At 40.0% G+C, this 16,207-nt stretch overlaps 1 protein-coding gene across 1 annotated transcript in view; it reads left to right on the plus strand.

Moving 5' to 3' along the window:
* pde11a (phosphodiesterase 11a) overlaps nucleotides 1-16,207 on the plus strand; it is a 59,624-nt gene that overhangs the window by 28,454 nt on the left and 14,963 nt on the right. Inside the window, exons 7-10 of the mRNA XM_072685806.1 lie at nucleotides 820-895; nucleotides 6,713-6,780; nucleotides 6,867-6,959; nucleotides 11,308-11,358. Coding sequence (XP_072541907.1) covers nucleotides 820-895; nucleotides 6,713-6,780; nucleotides 6,867-6,959; nucleotides 11,308-11,358 — 288 coding nt within the window. The remainder of the gene's footprint in view (nucleotides 1-819; nucleotides 896-6,712; nucleotides 6,781-6,866; nucleotides 6,960-11,307; nucleotides 11,359-16,207) is intronic.

The raw sequence follows: 16,207 nt of genomic DNA on the forward strand, positions 1-16,207 counted from the left end.
TCAATTACACAGAGACTGTTATCATACACATAAACATAATAGGATTCATTTATTTGAGAGAACATTATCTAACATACAGGACATTGCACCCTTAATTACTCCAGCAACATGTTAACAGCATTTGATTGATAACGAGACGCTGCATGTCGAAGTTTACGGTCAGAGTGAGGTAGTCAGCAGAAAGTTAACTAGTCTTTTTGGCCTCAGGGCTTTCTAGTTCAGTGCTCCACAGTAAGAAAGGAACAGTGCTCATTTCCTATTTGCAAAAAGGTACCCATCTCTAAGCATTTTGGCATAATATGGCATAGATGGATCAGTCCAAAGTGCTGTTTGAAATAAAAAAAACATTTTAAAAAGCGTGTTTTAAGTTATAAAATCATAACCTTTTATGGTAATGAAGAAATACTGTATATTACAGTATATATACTAAACAAGCATGGAAGTAAGAAAGTATTGAAAGTCATATAGGCGTCTTTTTACCTTTCAGAGTGGATCTACTGGGGTGTTCCAGGTGTTGATCAGTGTACAGTGTGAATGAAGAGCAGCAGAGCAGAGTGATGTGCTGCCCTATACCAGTCTAGCTTTGATCTCTGTCTGCTGTCGCACACTGATGAATTATATAATACTCCTTTGATGTATCTTTGGCGAAGATTCTTTCAGATTCTCTCCTGCTTTCCTCTGAAACATTAATGTCTATCCTATTATATTGTTTTTGTTGTTTTTTTTTTTTTACCAAATGTCCCATGCTACAAATTTCACATGTCCTGTGAGGCTTAGACAGTGTGTGTGTTTTGTGTCATTTGTGTGTGTTTGTATTAGGCAGATCAGTTCTCCGGCTTCCATATTCGCTCAGTCCTGTGTGTGCCCATTTGGAACAGCAACCATCAAATTATTGGTAAGTTAGAAATCTGCTTATGTACTACGCACTCTGTATAGCAATTCTGTATGGGTTCTGTAATCAAGGCAATGGTTCTATATAACTCTGATAACTAATAGAACTATTGGATTGCTCATATGATTCTTTGCCTGGTAGAAGGATTCACTGTGTGAGTAAGGACCTTGCTCAGGGGCCAAACAGTGGCAGCTTGGCGAACCCAGGTATCAGTCTAACAAACCTGATTTCAATAACCCAGTGCTCTTACCACTGAGCCACCACTGCACCTGTAACATTTACTTTTTTATTTCATTGCAGACATTATAAAATATTTGGTCTAGTCAGCTTGTGGGTGTGTTTTGTCTAGTCAGCTTTATTCAGTTTGTTAATAAACATCTCATCCTGCATTTCAGGCCTGCAACACAGAAAATAAAGTTTGTAATGTTGCCATTCCTTTTCACAGCACTTTTTAGCACAGAAGACACTAAGCAGTGACCTTGCACAGAAACCCATTGTATATTGTACACACTGTTCATGAATAGTTTGAGAAGAGTTTAAGATGTTGCCCTGGCATCCAAATTCCCCGGATCTCAACAGGAACAAGTGTCTGAGATGCTGGAACAAAAAAGTTTAATCTGCAGCTCTATCTTGCAACCTACTGGACATAAAGGATTTGCTGCTAATGTATTGTACTTGATACCACAGGGCATTTTCAGAGGCACCTTGTTAGGTAGGTGGTCTTATGTTGTCTAATCAGTGTATATATGGGACATGTGCAAATTTATATGATAAGCTTCAATCTAAAAATTTAGGCTCTTTGACTATGTGAGTATAGTGAAGTTATTTTTTGGTGTTGTGTAGATTATTTTTGTTAAGTTTCTGTAAAGCACTATCTACAGGAGGTCTCCCACCAATCCAATGCACTATTTAACCAGGCAAAGAACAATTTAAGTATTCATATTATTATTGGAAATGTTATTATATATATTCTACATAATATATATGATATTATATGGAAACATTTCCTTTAGCAAAGAACCCCTTTTTTAAAGAGTGTAGGGAAATATTTTGGCCCATTGTTAAAAACATGTGTGTATGTACCCCTTTGCGGGTGGTTACTTGAGAGTAGAATGGAAATCTGTCCCCAGACCCTCATCTTGTATTTAATTACTTCCCTAGAGGTATCTTCTAAATGCCATACTTTGTTTTTACGTGACCACCTGTTCCACCATTTCGTATTCTCTTGTGTTACTGTGCTTTTAAAACTGATATATGTAAATAGTCTCTGTTCTGATTGGTTGCCCTGTTTTGTCCCTCGTTAAAAAAAGCAGCCCAGACAAAACACTCCTTGTAACATCAGCATGTGTGTGGGTGGCACTAACCTACTGCAGGCTGAATCGCCGGCCATATGTTAATGCGTTGGTTTTCATGAATCACAAAAACAATGAATTAAAAATGTGCTGCTTTTGCAGATTCATTTCCGTATATGAAGAGTGAATGTCAGATTTTCAAACCTCCATGATAGGCACACATATGCAAAAACAGATGAATATGTGAAAATGTACCATTTGTGTTGCTGTGTGTGTTAGTTATAAGTGAGGACAGGCGATGTTGTGTGTTTATGTATTGTGTAAACATTAACGCACACTTTAACTTTGTGTATTGTGTATGTGTGAACAGAGGAGAGCATGAGGGTGAGAGCGTGTGTGCTTGTGCAGGTCGTGCAGCATGTGTGGGAGTATGTGTGTGTGTGGGTGGACTCTATCAGCAAACAGACTGAAAATCATTAAAACCACACAACAGCAAGTAGAGGTGCAGTACAGAGTCAAGGATGTGTTCATTCAAAAGGATGATCTTTCTCTCTCTGTCTCACTCTACTCCCTCCTCCTATCTCTCTCCCTCTCTCTCTCTCTCTCTCTCTCTCTCTCTCTCTCTCTCTCTCTCTCACTCTCTCATGCCTCTCTCTCACCCTGTAGAAATTGTTACTCAAATCTTCATCATTCCTCTGCTTAAATAGATACATGTTCCTTCATAGCAAATGCAATCGAATGACTGCAGATGAGCGCAGAATTTCAGCAACAGAAACAGGCTGAAACAAAAGCTCATGTTACTCTTAATATTTGCCTTCAGGTGGAATTTCCTCCATTCCAGTCAGCGGAGCAGATGAATACTCTTGCGCAGGCCTAGGCCTTCTCTGTCTATAAAAATGGAATTCTCCATTAACTGTCAATTAGACTCTTGAGCCCAGCCCTTGATTTCTTTAATGAGTCAGTAAAAAAGGATGGAGACGATGGAGTGAAAGAAGCTTTTTTTTATTTTTTTCCTCTTCTTTGGCATTCTGCCCAATCTCAGGACTAGAACACAAAGGCAGCCGAGGATACTCCCACAGCAGCTTCGTGCTCGACACAACTACGAACCCCCGATTACACAAGCAATATCCTGCGTCATCACCACCCAACACACACGCTCACATACACACACTGACTTCTGCCTTTCATTCCTCTATCCAGCCACACCTCTTTTTCTCATCTACAAGAATTTACATTCCAGCAGCATTCAGACAGGGCAGTATAGACTGTGAGATCAGTGGTTTTAGCAGCAACTAATTAGGGCTTTACATGTTGCCCGCAGGAACCACGCAATTACATTTATTCTTCCATTCAGATCACTCGCATCATACATTCTCCTAATGTCTGTATTTTTATTGTTCCACCTACTGTATGCTTCTGTTCCTTTCTAATTAAACATTCCTGTACTTTTTCATGCCGGTTTTATATATATATAGTGTGTCTAAACGTTATGTCCCCTTCAATTGAATGTGTTCAGCTGCTTTAAGTTGCACCTATTGATGACACATATGTCCAACTGCACTCACATACAGCTTGTCTAGACCCTGTGGAGATGTACTAGCAATAGAATAGTTTTTTTTCTGGAGCAGATAAACATGAACCTATTGGCACCATTTCTAATGCCAGCACATATATTTAAACAGAAACCGTGGTCCTTTTAATACTCTGTTGTACACCAAGCTTCAGCTGCCACATTTGTGGAGGACCTTATTAGAATCGATTGTGTGCTCTGCCTCTCGCTGCTGATTGGGTAAGACCACTGACACGCCCAGTAAACATAAGAAAAAGTACCTCAGATTCTGTTGCACGCCGTTTAGCACCATTCTTATAAAACATGTTGTTCATCCCATGAAACCTAGCAAAATTTTGTGCAACGTTTTAAGATTAAACAGGTCCACAGTATCTGCAAGTTTAGCAAACTGCTTGAGTAATTCCCAAGAAAAGGGAGAGCAAACAAATTTGGATGAACCAGCCTGCAAGATGGTAACTATATAAAAAAATTAAGCACCCTCCATGTCTACAAGGTTCCCATGAATTCGTTAGAGCGGTTAAACTAATGTAAAGTTATGTCATGGATCTGCAACAACCAAAATCTTTGAAATTAGCTGTTAAGTTACTCCCAAGATCATTCACTTGACCTTGTGAGTCTTTATCCTCTAAATGCATGTATCTTGAGCCTCAGTTAACTGGAACGCAGTCTGTTTTGTGGTGTTTAGCCTGCTTGCTAGCTTATGTAAGTCTAACTAGTCGTTAGACTTGAGCTCCAGGCCCAAATACAACATAATATTTCCAAATAAGTTTTGAAACAGGGCAGGACGAGATGGCGCGGAAGCCTTTAGGGCTGTATCTCTAGCGCAGTAACTCTTGTTGTATCTATAGAGTAGTAGCTTAATGGTGGTTTCTCTAGGATTGTATAATCAGAGCTATAGCTACAAAATGATACAGTGGGGAGAACAAGTATTTGATACACTGCTGATTTTTCAGGTTTTCCCACTTGCAAAGCATGTAGAAGACTGTAATTTTTATCATAGGTACTCTTCAACTGTGAGTGATGGAATCTAAAACAAAAATCCAGAAAAATACATTGTATGATTTTTAAATAATTAATTTCCATTTTATTGTGGGAAATAAGTATTTGATACACCAGAAAAAGAAACTTAATATTTGGTACAGAAACCTTTGTTTGCAATTACAGAGATGAGACGTTTCCTGTAGTTCTTGACAAGGTTTGCACACACTGCAGCAGGGATTTTGGCCCACTCCTCCATACAGATCTCCTCCAGAACCTTCAGGTTTCGTGGCTGTCACTGGGCCACACGGACTTTAAGCTCCCTCCAAAGATTTTCTATTGGATTCAGGTCTGGAGACTGGCTAGGCCACTCCAGGACCTTAAGATGTTTCCTACGGAGCCACTCTTTAGTTGCCCTGGCTGTGTGTTTTGGGTCGATATCATGCTGGAAGACCCAGCCACGACCCATCTTCAGTGCTCTTACTGAGGGAAGGAGGTTGTTGGCCAAAATCTCACGATACATGGCCCCATCCATCCTTCCCACAATACGGTGCAGTCGTCCTGTCCCCTTTGCAGAAAAGCATCCCCAAAGAATGATGTTGTTCTTGGGGTTGTACTCATCATTCTTCTTCCTCCAAACATGACGAGTGGAGTTTAAACCAAAAAGTTCTATTTTTGTCTCATCAGACCACATGACCTTCTCCCATTCCTCCTCTGGATCATTCAGATGGTCATTTGCAAACTTCAGACGGGCTTTGACATGCGTTGGCTTGAGGAAGGGCACCTTGCGTGCACTGCAGGATTTTAATCCTTGACGGCGTAGAGTGTTACTGATTGTTTTCTTTGAGACTGTGGTCCCAGCTCTATTCAGGTCATTGACCAGGTCCTGCCGTGTAATTCTGGGCTCATTCCTCACCTTCCTCAAGATCATTGATGCTCCACGAGGTGAGATCTTGCATGGCGCCCCAGACCGAGGGAGATTATCCGTTATTTTGCATTTCTTCCATTTTCTAATAATTGCACCAACAGTTGTTGCCTTCTCACCAAGCTGCTTGCCTATTGTCCTGTAGCCCATCCCAGCCTTGTGCAGGTCTACAATTTTATCCCTGATGTCCTTACAAAGCTCTCTGGTCTTGGGCATTGTGGAGATGCTGGAGTCTGACTGATTGAGTGTGTGGACAGGTGTCTTTTATACAGGTAACGAGTTCAAACAGGTGCAGTTAATACAGGTAATGAGTGGAGAACAGGAGGGCTTCTTAAAGAAGAAGTAACATGTCTGTGAGAGCCAAAATTCTTACTGGTTGATAGATGATCAAATACTTATTTCCCACAATAAAATGGAAATTAATTATTTAAAAATCATACAATGTATTTTTCTGGATTTTTGTTTTAGATTCCATCACTCACAGTTGAAGAGTACCTATGATAAAAATTACAGTCTTCTACATGCTTTGCAAGTGGGAAAACCTGAAAAATCAGCAGTGTATCAAATACTTGTTCTCCCCACTGTATCTCTAAAACAATAGTTAAAGGGCTGTATATTTAGCTATAGATTTGTATCTCCAGATCACTAACTTCAGTCCTACATCTCAGCTCGAGCTGTATCTGTAGAGCAGCATCTGTAGCACTGTGCAGCAGCTCTGTGCAGCAGCTTTATGAATGAGCATAATGAGGGGATGCGTGGGAGGATGAGCAGGGGGCTGGGGGGGTAGTCTGTCGATAAAAGCACAAACCAGCTTTAATTGCCTACCAGCGTTTACCACACTGCTGTGGAGAGGGAGAGAGAGCGAGATAGAGGGAGAGAGATATTTGACTCCTTTATTGAAACAGATACAATAGTTGGCTTCTTTTAATGAACATGCCACCATAATAACAACATTAAAAACTAACAATCTCAAACTCATCTATGTGGGCCAGAGTATAATGAAAGCATGGGAGAAAACATTAGACATATGCTGCATGTGTGTATGTATGTTGCAGGCGTGGCACAGGTCCTAAACAGGTTGGATGGGAAACCATTTGACGATGCAGATCAGAGACTGTTTGAGGTAAGGTTTGTAAAACTGCAGCTATACGTTGTGTTTTCTGGAGCTTTACAAAATGTTCACTTTTTCTTTCACTCTTTGCTTTTCAGGCCTTCGTGATATTCTGTGGATTGGGGATCAATAACACTATAATGTACGATCAGGTGAAGAAATCTTGGGCAAAGCAGTCGGTTGCACTGGACGTAAGTCTCTCCTTAACAGACAGAAACACACTCACACTCATATACATACATGGATACATTTACATATACAATCACACACATAATAAGCATATCTGGGAGAGATATGCAGAAAGGTTGCATTTGATTGGTGGACCGTTGGCCTAGTTTTGGAGGAGCAAGGGTAAGGAGGGGACGGGGTTTCGTGACTGTGCGACGGCCGACGGCAGCTATGACTCATACAGGGCACTGAACTGACACTCAGGCACTGCACCCCCCCAACTCCCACTGTTCGTTTTTGCACTCATTTCCACCCCTTCCCATCTCTTTCTATAATGTTCTTGTCTTTTTGCGTTTCTCACATTCATACCTCACTTCTTCGTCTCATGTCCTCCATTTCTCTGTATTGCCTTAACTATCGCTAGTAATCCACTGACCACTTCATTCCTTTTAACCTCTGACACCTCTTCACTTTGTAGAGTGCACTCTCTAAATAATTGCAGTGACGCATTTGTTTGTTGTTTAGGCGCTGTACTCCAGGACAGTGTACAATTCACAATGCAACAACAATTATGTATGATTATTATGAATGGCAGCTTTATTTCAATGGTCCATACATTCAAATTTTCAGGAAATTATCAAACATTGACAAATGAAAATGAAACAAAATGCTAATAGCTAGTACTTGGTTTTGAATCCTTTGCAATCTACTTGAAGTCTCTGGCCCATGACACCAGCAGATGCTGGAGGAACATTGTCCAGTAGGTTTTGTGGCAGAATTTGTCCCTGAAATCTAGAGGGTTATTATTATTATTTATTTTATTTTTTTTATCAAGCTTTAACTTGACCTATTACGTAAACCTTTGATGCAGCCTATGTCTACAGCCTGATTAGTTTTCTTGATGTATTTAGCTTTTCTCTTCATGGTAAACATATTCTTTGAGCATCCACTTCTGTGGTCTAACAGGTAATGCTCTATTGCAGTAACTGCAGTAACATCCTCTAGATGCTGAAACATTGTTGTGAGGTTACCTACAGTTGGATGCTGGATGATTAGTTCTGGATCACAAAGAGTACCCAAGTTACAATGCTTGGACAAGGTGGCTGTGGTTGTTTCAGAGCAATTGAAGGCCTGAATTTAGATGAATTCGCTAATTAGAAAAGTGCCTTTGAGAATGCTTTTGGACAAATTTGGACAGGTGACAGCAAATCAGATATGAGGACCATTAGGTTTAAAAAAATCTAAAGATGCCTGTGTTGATCACTCAATATCTAAGGAAATGGTTCCAGAGCCATTTTTGGTGCCATACAGAAACCATATACCGTTGGTTTGCCATCATGGAGAAGAAGGTACACTTATAATTAAATTATGAATAATTTATCCCTTTGAATTGTATAGGATATTTCTGTTGATTTTCCAGATATAAGATACATGAGCTCTGTCTAATTTGCCGCCCCATGTTGTGCTTCATTCAAAAACCCTTCTGAGAACTAAAATGTGAAGTGCGAGTAGGCTAAATATTTAATATTGAGTTCACTCTCATGACATCACAGAAACAGTGAGTTCAAAGCGGGCTCTTTTTGCAGCTTGGTTTTTCCTTATATGAACTGGAAAGTAAATGGTACATTAACCTTAGATATTATTATATAATATTTGCATATTACTTTAAACTTCCTTGTTTCATCCAAGTAAGGAAAACTAATTTTCCATGATAGTGACCCTTTAATCATTCCAATGGTCCTTTTAGTTGTCATGGCTCTATATATAACCATGACCTTTACTAAAGTATCCCATTTTGTAAGGGTGTATCCTTAAACTAAAACTGATCTTCAGCATCGTAAGTGGGTATGTCATATCCAGTGTGCTGGAATACAGAACCAAAACAACAGAAAACATCGCTTTCAATTTGCTTGTAAAAAAAAATGCATGCGGAGTGTCTGTGTGCCCTCTATCTGTTACTGAAGCTCTGATCCCATTTAGAGAAGCACACCTTCAATCAACACGTAGATTATCAGTGAAAGCTGCCCTATGCTCCTATGAGCAACAAAGAGACCCTTCTCAAGGTGAGCGGCAACCTGATCTCATGAGTCTGTAAGTGTGAGTATTTCCTGCGAGTGGGTTTACTTTCAGAAGGTCAGACTCTGTGTATGAGCAGGTTTATGGTTATAATGCTAAGCTTTTTTCAAAGTAGATGACACAGGCAATTTATGTACAGTGTTGACGTTCAGTTAGACAGTGCTTGGTCGCACTGGATTTACAGTATTACATATGCTTTATTGAAGTGGAGCACAGAGTCATTGGCTATGCATTGTTGATGTAGTTTTTACTCCAGATTGGTCATAATGCGATAAACACCTTTTGAGGGTGCAAACACACAGTGCAGGGTGTATGGTTGTGTATGTGTGTGTAGAAGATGCTATAGATTATATGAGCATGGAGATGTATAACCCTTGGCAATGCTGAATAAACATGAGCAAGCTTGATCAAATAAAGAAGTGAGAGTAAGGAACTGGAGTTTATTTCTCAGCGGGCTAACACACACACACACAACACACACACACACACAAGCTTAGGAGCAAAATATGTGCCGCTCCAGTGAGCATTCAGGGGGAGAGAGAATGCAGGATGTACCGCTTTATTATCTGCTGCTCTGTATAAAAACAGCTTTGATGCTGTTGTTTAAATTAGTGTGTATGTGTGTGTGTGTGTGTGTGTGGGGGGGGGGGGTTACCACTGGCCAGCAGAATAAAACATCATAATGTAGTGGGTTTATTGTTTTGGATTTATGCTGACTAAGAATAGGTACCCATTGTACTTGCACTGACCCTGTATGACTAAAATGAAATACCGTATGTTGATTTCTGAAAGCTCAGTGCATTTATATGAGTGTGTTTATGAAGGTAGTTCCTCTGCATTGACAGACCGTTTCACAAACATGCCATTGAGGGTAATACTGTAGAAGCACTCACTCACTCACTTTCATGTGCATTCAAAATTCCATCTAAGTTTGCATGTTAATCTGTACGTCAGGGCCAGATAGCATTACTGTGGTGGTGACCACATTAACAACTCGTGTTCTTTAAAGGAGTTGTTTGGGTGAAAATCTAATTAACATGATTTATCCCAGATGCAGCCAGTCAGCCAAGACATGTTTGGTATCTAAAGTTTGCTTCCTCAGTTTACAGCAGGAGATGCTAGGCTAATGCTGCTAACAAACACTGGACTGTCACCAGTCTTATCTACATAAATGCAAGGTATATAAAAATGCAAGGTATAATGACTGTGGTATATATACTTTAGTCTATGTCTAACTTATCCTTTGCCCTTTTACTAAATTGCTTAAACTTGTTTATGTAGCTATGATGTTGTGATAGAGTTTTGAAATAAATAGATTTAGATCAATAGATAGTTTGGGTGTATGTATATGCAGAGATACAATTGGTGCCCGTCTGATTCAATATCTTTTAGCAGCGTTAGCCTAGCATCATCCAGTCTAAACTAAAAGTGCTAACTTTAAATACCATACCAAATAACATGTCTTGATTGATTGCTATTGGTTTTATAAGTTTATTTTTAGCTGAGAATATACTATTGAATCTGCAAAACCTTGCTGTGATACCTTTCTTAAGGTCTTAAGCAAAGATTTGTATGGAAACCATTGATGACAGCTGGCTAAATTGTGTAGCATCCAGTGTAGAAACGTTCGGAGTGATTAGATTGGATACTGAATCAGTTTTGGAGCTTGGATCAAAATTGCTGTGCCAGAGAAGAACTTTTGAGGGACCCAACGGATGAATGAACCCCCTCTGACTACCTGACTCTGACTCTCTGATCACCAGAGAGTCTAGTTCCACCGCTTTATGTGGCAAAGAACTGCCTACTGTAACAGGCCGAGGTTGTTTGTTAACATACAAAGTGACCACAGACAAACAAAGACATGTACACTATGCATGAGCATATATTCCAATTTATTCATTCAGTGAATTCACAAACTACAGTGGAGACATGCACAACAGACCCCTGTTTGTCTTAATTATTCACACCCTCTGTATCAAGCTTGTCAAACTCTGACCCCAGAGGGCCACAGCTTTACACAATGTGTTACTTCCCCTGCTTTAACACACCTGATGAACACAGCTAATTGGCAATCTCTTTATAGGCTAAATCAGAAAGAGGTATTAGAGTAGAGCCTTTAGGCCACACATCACATCGCTGTAAAATGTGAAAATGAGTTAAACACAGGCTGTAATTCTAAAATACCACCTCACTGGAATTAATCTGTGTGTTGTGTGTGTGTGTGTGTGTGTGTGTGTGTGTGTGTGTGTGTTTATCTTTCTCTTTGTCTCACCTCCCTCTCTCCTCTCTCTGCAGGTGCTGTCGTACCATGCCACCTGCTCCAAGACGGAGGTCGACAAGTTTAAGGTGAAGCTTAACGTGAAGCATGTCAAAGAGGGTGAGGGTGGGGGCTGGTTTTCTTGGTAATTTGAAACAAATGACCCCTCATTCACCAATGACAGTTCATTTACTGACAAATTAGTGGCAGGAAAAGATCAATCTGATCATTAGTGTGTGTGTGCGTGTGTGCAGTGGTAACACATCAACACTTCAACAAACAAGGTGTCAAGCAGTTGCAAATGTTTTCCCCTCTAAACGAGTTCATGAATTATAAAGCTTAATAAAAAAACACATTTTTCCATTTCTAACCACGGAGTTGATTGAAATGAATAATTTAACGCGTGAAATATGAAGTAGCACAACAATTCATGTACACATACAATCAGATTGATTTTATTGTACCCTATTTATTAATGATTAAGCCAGTCAATAGCTCATCAGTGTTCATGCATTATTGATATTGACACTGAGTTTTCTCTCATTTCCCCCATTATTAATAGCACATCCATCATATCAGACGTTTACAGAACCATTTCCCTTGGAAGTCTTTGCAGAATCCTGCATGTTTTACCAAAATGCATTAGAAGGTGTGCCAATTGCGGACACGGGTGCATATAGCTTGTACCCAATCAGCCATAACATTAACACCACTGACAGGTGAAGTGAAAAACACTGATTGTCTTTATCTACAGTGGTATCTGTCAAGGGGTGGGGGATATATTAGGCAGGACGTCAGTTCTTAAAGTTGATGTGTTAAAAGCAGAAAAAATGGTCAGTCATAAGAATCTCAGACACTTTAACAAGGACCTGTGAACCCAAGACAGGGTCATGGGCACCTAAGGCTCATTAATGCAATCCATAAAGCCCTACTTCACAACTTATAGGACTTAAAGGATCTGCCACTAACGTCTTGGTGCCAGATACCACAAGACATTTCCAGAGGTCTTATGGAGTCCATGCTTTGAATACTCAAACCAGTTGTGGCGGCACAAGGGGAGCTACGTAATATTAGGCAGGTGGTGTTAATGTTATGGCTGATTTGTGTATAATCTCTTGATGAAAGCATTGCCAATGTTAGGGAATGCTCTGGAGAAGCTGCACATGGGTCACATGTCACCATGCCTAATGTCAAGCTTTAACTAGAGGGATATAAAGTCCTCGCATCATTGACCCGTGGAGCAGTGGATCTGCATTCTCTGGAGTGATGGCTTTATTTAGTACTTTTGGGATGAGTTGAAGTGCTGTTTATGATTCAGAGCAAATCCAGCAACAGTAACTGATCTGAGTAATGCTCTCGTGTCTAAATACAATGGAATATTCACATGTTCCAAGATAATTAGAGGCTGTTATTGCTGCAAAGTGGGACAAACTCAAACTCAAATTGATATTTTTTTATAAGAAACATTGGATGTTTCTGCTACTTTGTACATGTGGCATAATGTCACTGTCAGAACAAAGCCTTGTATCTCCTTGTATAGAAAGTGTTCCTAGCGAGGTCATTGTATAAAAATGTTATATTTATGGAGAAACTTGGTAACAATGTAAAAAAAAAACAGCTGGCCTTTGGAAATTACATGAAAAAATGAAAATGACAAAAAAAGGAGATATGAGATTTTGTTCCAACAGCAACACTCTCTCTCTCTCTCTCTCTCTCTCTCTCTTTCACTCTCCTGCTCCCTCACTCACTTACTGGTGCATTTTAAATGTCACTGAAACACAAGCTCAACAGCCATTCATAAAGTCAGCGCTGCAGCACCGCTAAGGCACACACTGACCTTACAGGCTTAGAGACAAACACTGCAGCAGAGCTAATGCGACACACAGGAGAACCTCTCTCTCTCACTATACCCCCGTATATACAAGGTACATACAGTACACTGTGTATTATAGATACTGTAGATACAAAGAGAGGAAGAGAGAGGAAGGGAAGATTCATTTCCGTTCTTATTCCGGCTAGGCTCTGGGGACTTTTCTCCGAAAGGAAGAAAAGCAGGTTACAACCTGGAGCTGTGATACTGACGCTACAGCACACGACCCATGTTTGAGTAATGTGCAAATGTGCTTCAGTCAGCGTCACATGTAACCAGGGCAAAGTTAGCTGATACATAGTAGAATTTAAATAAATGAGCTTCTTAATGTAATAAAACAGTGTGAATAAGTACTCTCGACTAATAAAACCAAAGCCAAACACATGCACCCCCCCCCAATAATCTTGAACATACACTGACTCTATATTTTGCCAAATGTCCAAAAGTATGTAGAAGCCCTTTAAAATTGAAATACGCTTTCCCCACATTGCTGGCCCAATGCTTTTTTTTTTTTTATTGTGCATGCGCATAATAAAAGTCACGTGGAATCTCTATAGAAAAGCATTGCCAGTATGGGATGCTCTAGAACAGGTACATAAGACCCTAAGGTAACCCTCTGATGACAGACCTTCGTTCAAGACCTTCAGGATGAGCTGAAGTCGTGTTTATGATCCAGAACTAATTACCTCAAAACCAATACCTGACGTCGCTAATGTTCTAATGTCTAAATGCAGTCTGATCCTCATATTATTGTTCTAGCGTAAAGACTGAAAAAAAGTGTAGCAAAAAGCAGAAGTGTAAAGGCTCTTACTGCAGCTGGGTGGACAGACTCATTAACAGCCATGGTTTCAGAAGAAACATTGGAAGTATCTACAAAACTCTGAACATATAATGTATGTACACAATGTGGACAAAAGTATTAGGATTCTCCCAAAATAAAGAATAATGATAAGAGCTGATCCTGATCCTTTGTTTCTACTATCCAGAGAAGGCTTACTACTACTTGGAGCATTGCAGTGAGGATTGGATTGCATTTAGCAACAAGAGTGTTAGTGAGGTAAGGATGTTGGATGATCACCACCCACCTAATCCCCCAACTCCCCATAGAGCACTATGATTCCAGAGAACAGTTCCACTGATCCACAGGTCAATGCTGGGGGGCTTTTTACCCCCTCTAGGCCACAGCTGGCATTGGGCATGGTGCCTATAGATTTGTGTTTTCTTCATCTGCTCTGCAGAGTCCTATTCTGTTGTAAGCACTTCTCTAGAAAGACTAAACAGGCTGTGTGTGTGCATTTGCACAATGGGTGCAACTTAAAGTTGCTGAATGCATTCATTCCTTAGAAAGGGTGTCCACAAACATTTGGACATATAGTGTATTTGTTCTCCATAATCACAGAAGCTCAAATTTGTCTTCTTAAAGTATCATCCTTAAGCGTTTTTTTTAATATATATATACAGTGGCAGTCATACATGTCCTTTGGACACTCTGCAGTTTTTTCATAAACCTTCACACTTGTAGAGGACGAGTAACGAGACGATCCCAGCTGCTTCATTTTTCCTGTTTATCATTGATATAATTAGTAGTAGAGTTAATGGATATCTACAATTAGCAGTTGTCAATGACGTCACCTAAACATAACACCAAATTCCCTTGCCAGTGTTATCTCATTAGCCTCTCTCTCTATCTCTGTCTGTCTCTCTCACTCTCTGTAGGCTCTATGTATAGCCCCCTCATTAGCAGTTTATCTGTGTGCTGTTAGGAGTCTCAGCCATCCAGAACGTTCTCTGCTTTAATTGGGGGAGCAGACGTTGTGGAATCAGAAACATTCTGAGCAGCGAGGGGTTGGTGAAGAGCTACAGCGAGCCTCTCCATTCACAAAGTGTCTGAATGGAAGTGAATGAGGAACGCAGTGCAGCCTGCTTGTCTGCTCTCCTTTATCTCCTGAGATACTCTGTATCTGTGCCTTCACCCCCAGTCTTTTAGAATCTCCTCTCTACCTTAGTGGGTCTGTCCCTCACTTTTGATTCTCCTCTGCCTCGCTGCTTTCTTACCTCCAAGACAGCAGTAACCCCCCTGGCAACTTCTGTAGTGTCTCTAAGCAATAAGAAGATTTGCATTGGCGAGTTTCATATTGAATTGTGCCCACAAATCAGTTTGACTCGAGGTATCTCCTTTGTGTCCTGCCTGTGCAAGTATTAGAACAATATTTCTTTCTTTTATTTTTTCCTTTTTTTAACCTGATGAATAACACCTGCTGTTTTCTAAGTCAGTGCTTGTCTATTGCTGTAAGAAATAGTCATATACTTGGCTAAACAAAATCTGACATTTTGAAACCACACACATTAAAACCTGTTATTTTTTCCATAATAAAACACAATGATTTTCCTTTTATGGTGGACTAGTGTAAAAATTATGATCTGTGATTTTTTTTTTTTTTTGGTTGGTTGACGGCACTGCAGCAGCTTACGGGAGCTACGTTGGAATTATTATTAGTAGTATTAAGTATTATTCCGAAATCATAATTGATAGTGTTGCTGTCCTCAGTCGGCTAGCGGCTAGCACAGTCCTTGATTCCTTGCTTTTGGCTTCCTCGTAGTCCTCGTAGTTTGTTTTCAGGGGAGCAGACATTGAAGAGAAGAGATTTTAAAAGCTGACTGGCTAGAGATTTAGCCTAGCACCGCAGCACACTTGCTTCTCCAGCTTTGGATTTATCATGTGTTGCTTTTAGATTAGATTCAGCTTTATTGTCATTGTTCAGTCAAAGTACAAGGCAGTGAAATGAATTAAAAATAGCAAATACATTTTGGCTGACATCTGTGGACACTGGCCCAGCCAAAGCCATGGTTCATCAACAACCCATTTTCCCATAGCTAGCAGAATGAAGTTCTTGCTTGTCTCAGAAAATTAACAAAAGTATTAAAACACATAACATATTCTTCTGAAGTGGCTGCTGTATTTTATTATGCTGTAGCCTCGACTAAGATCCCTCTGGATTGTATCCTGATAAGATTTTAGCCACATGCATTTACACTTGGTAGTTAAATATGTCTCTGGTTAGTCAGAC

The sequence above is a fragment of the Salminus brasiliensis genome, chromosome 8, assembly GCF_030463535.1.
Source record: "Salminus brasiliensis chromosome 8, fSalBra1.hap2, whole genome shotgun sequence".
Taxonomy (NCBI): Eukaryota; Metazoa; Chordata; class Actinopteri; order Characiformes; family Bryconidae; genus Salminus; species Salminus brasiliensis.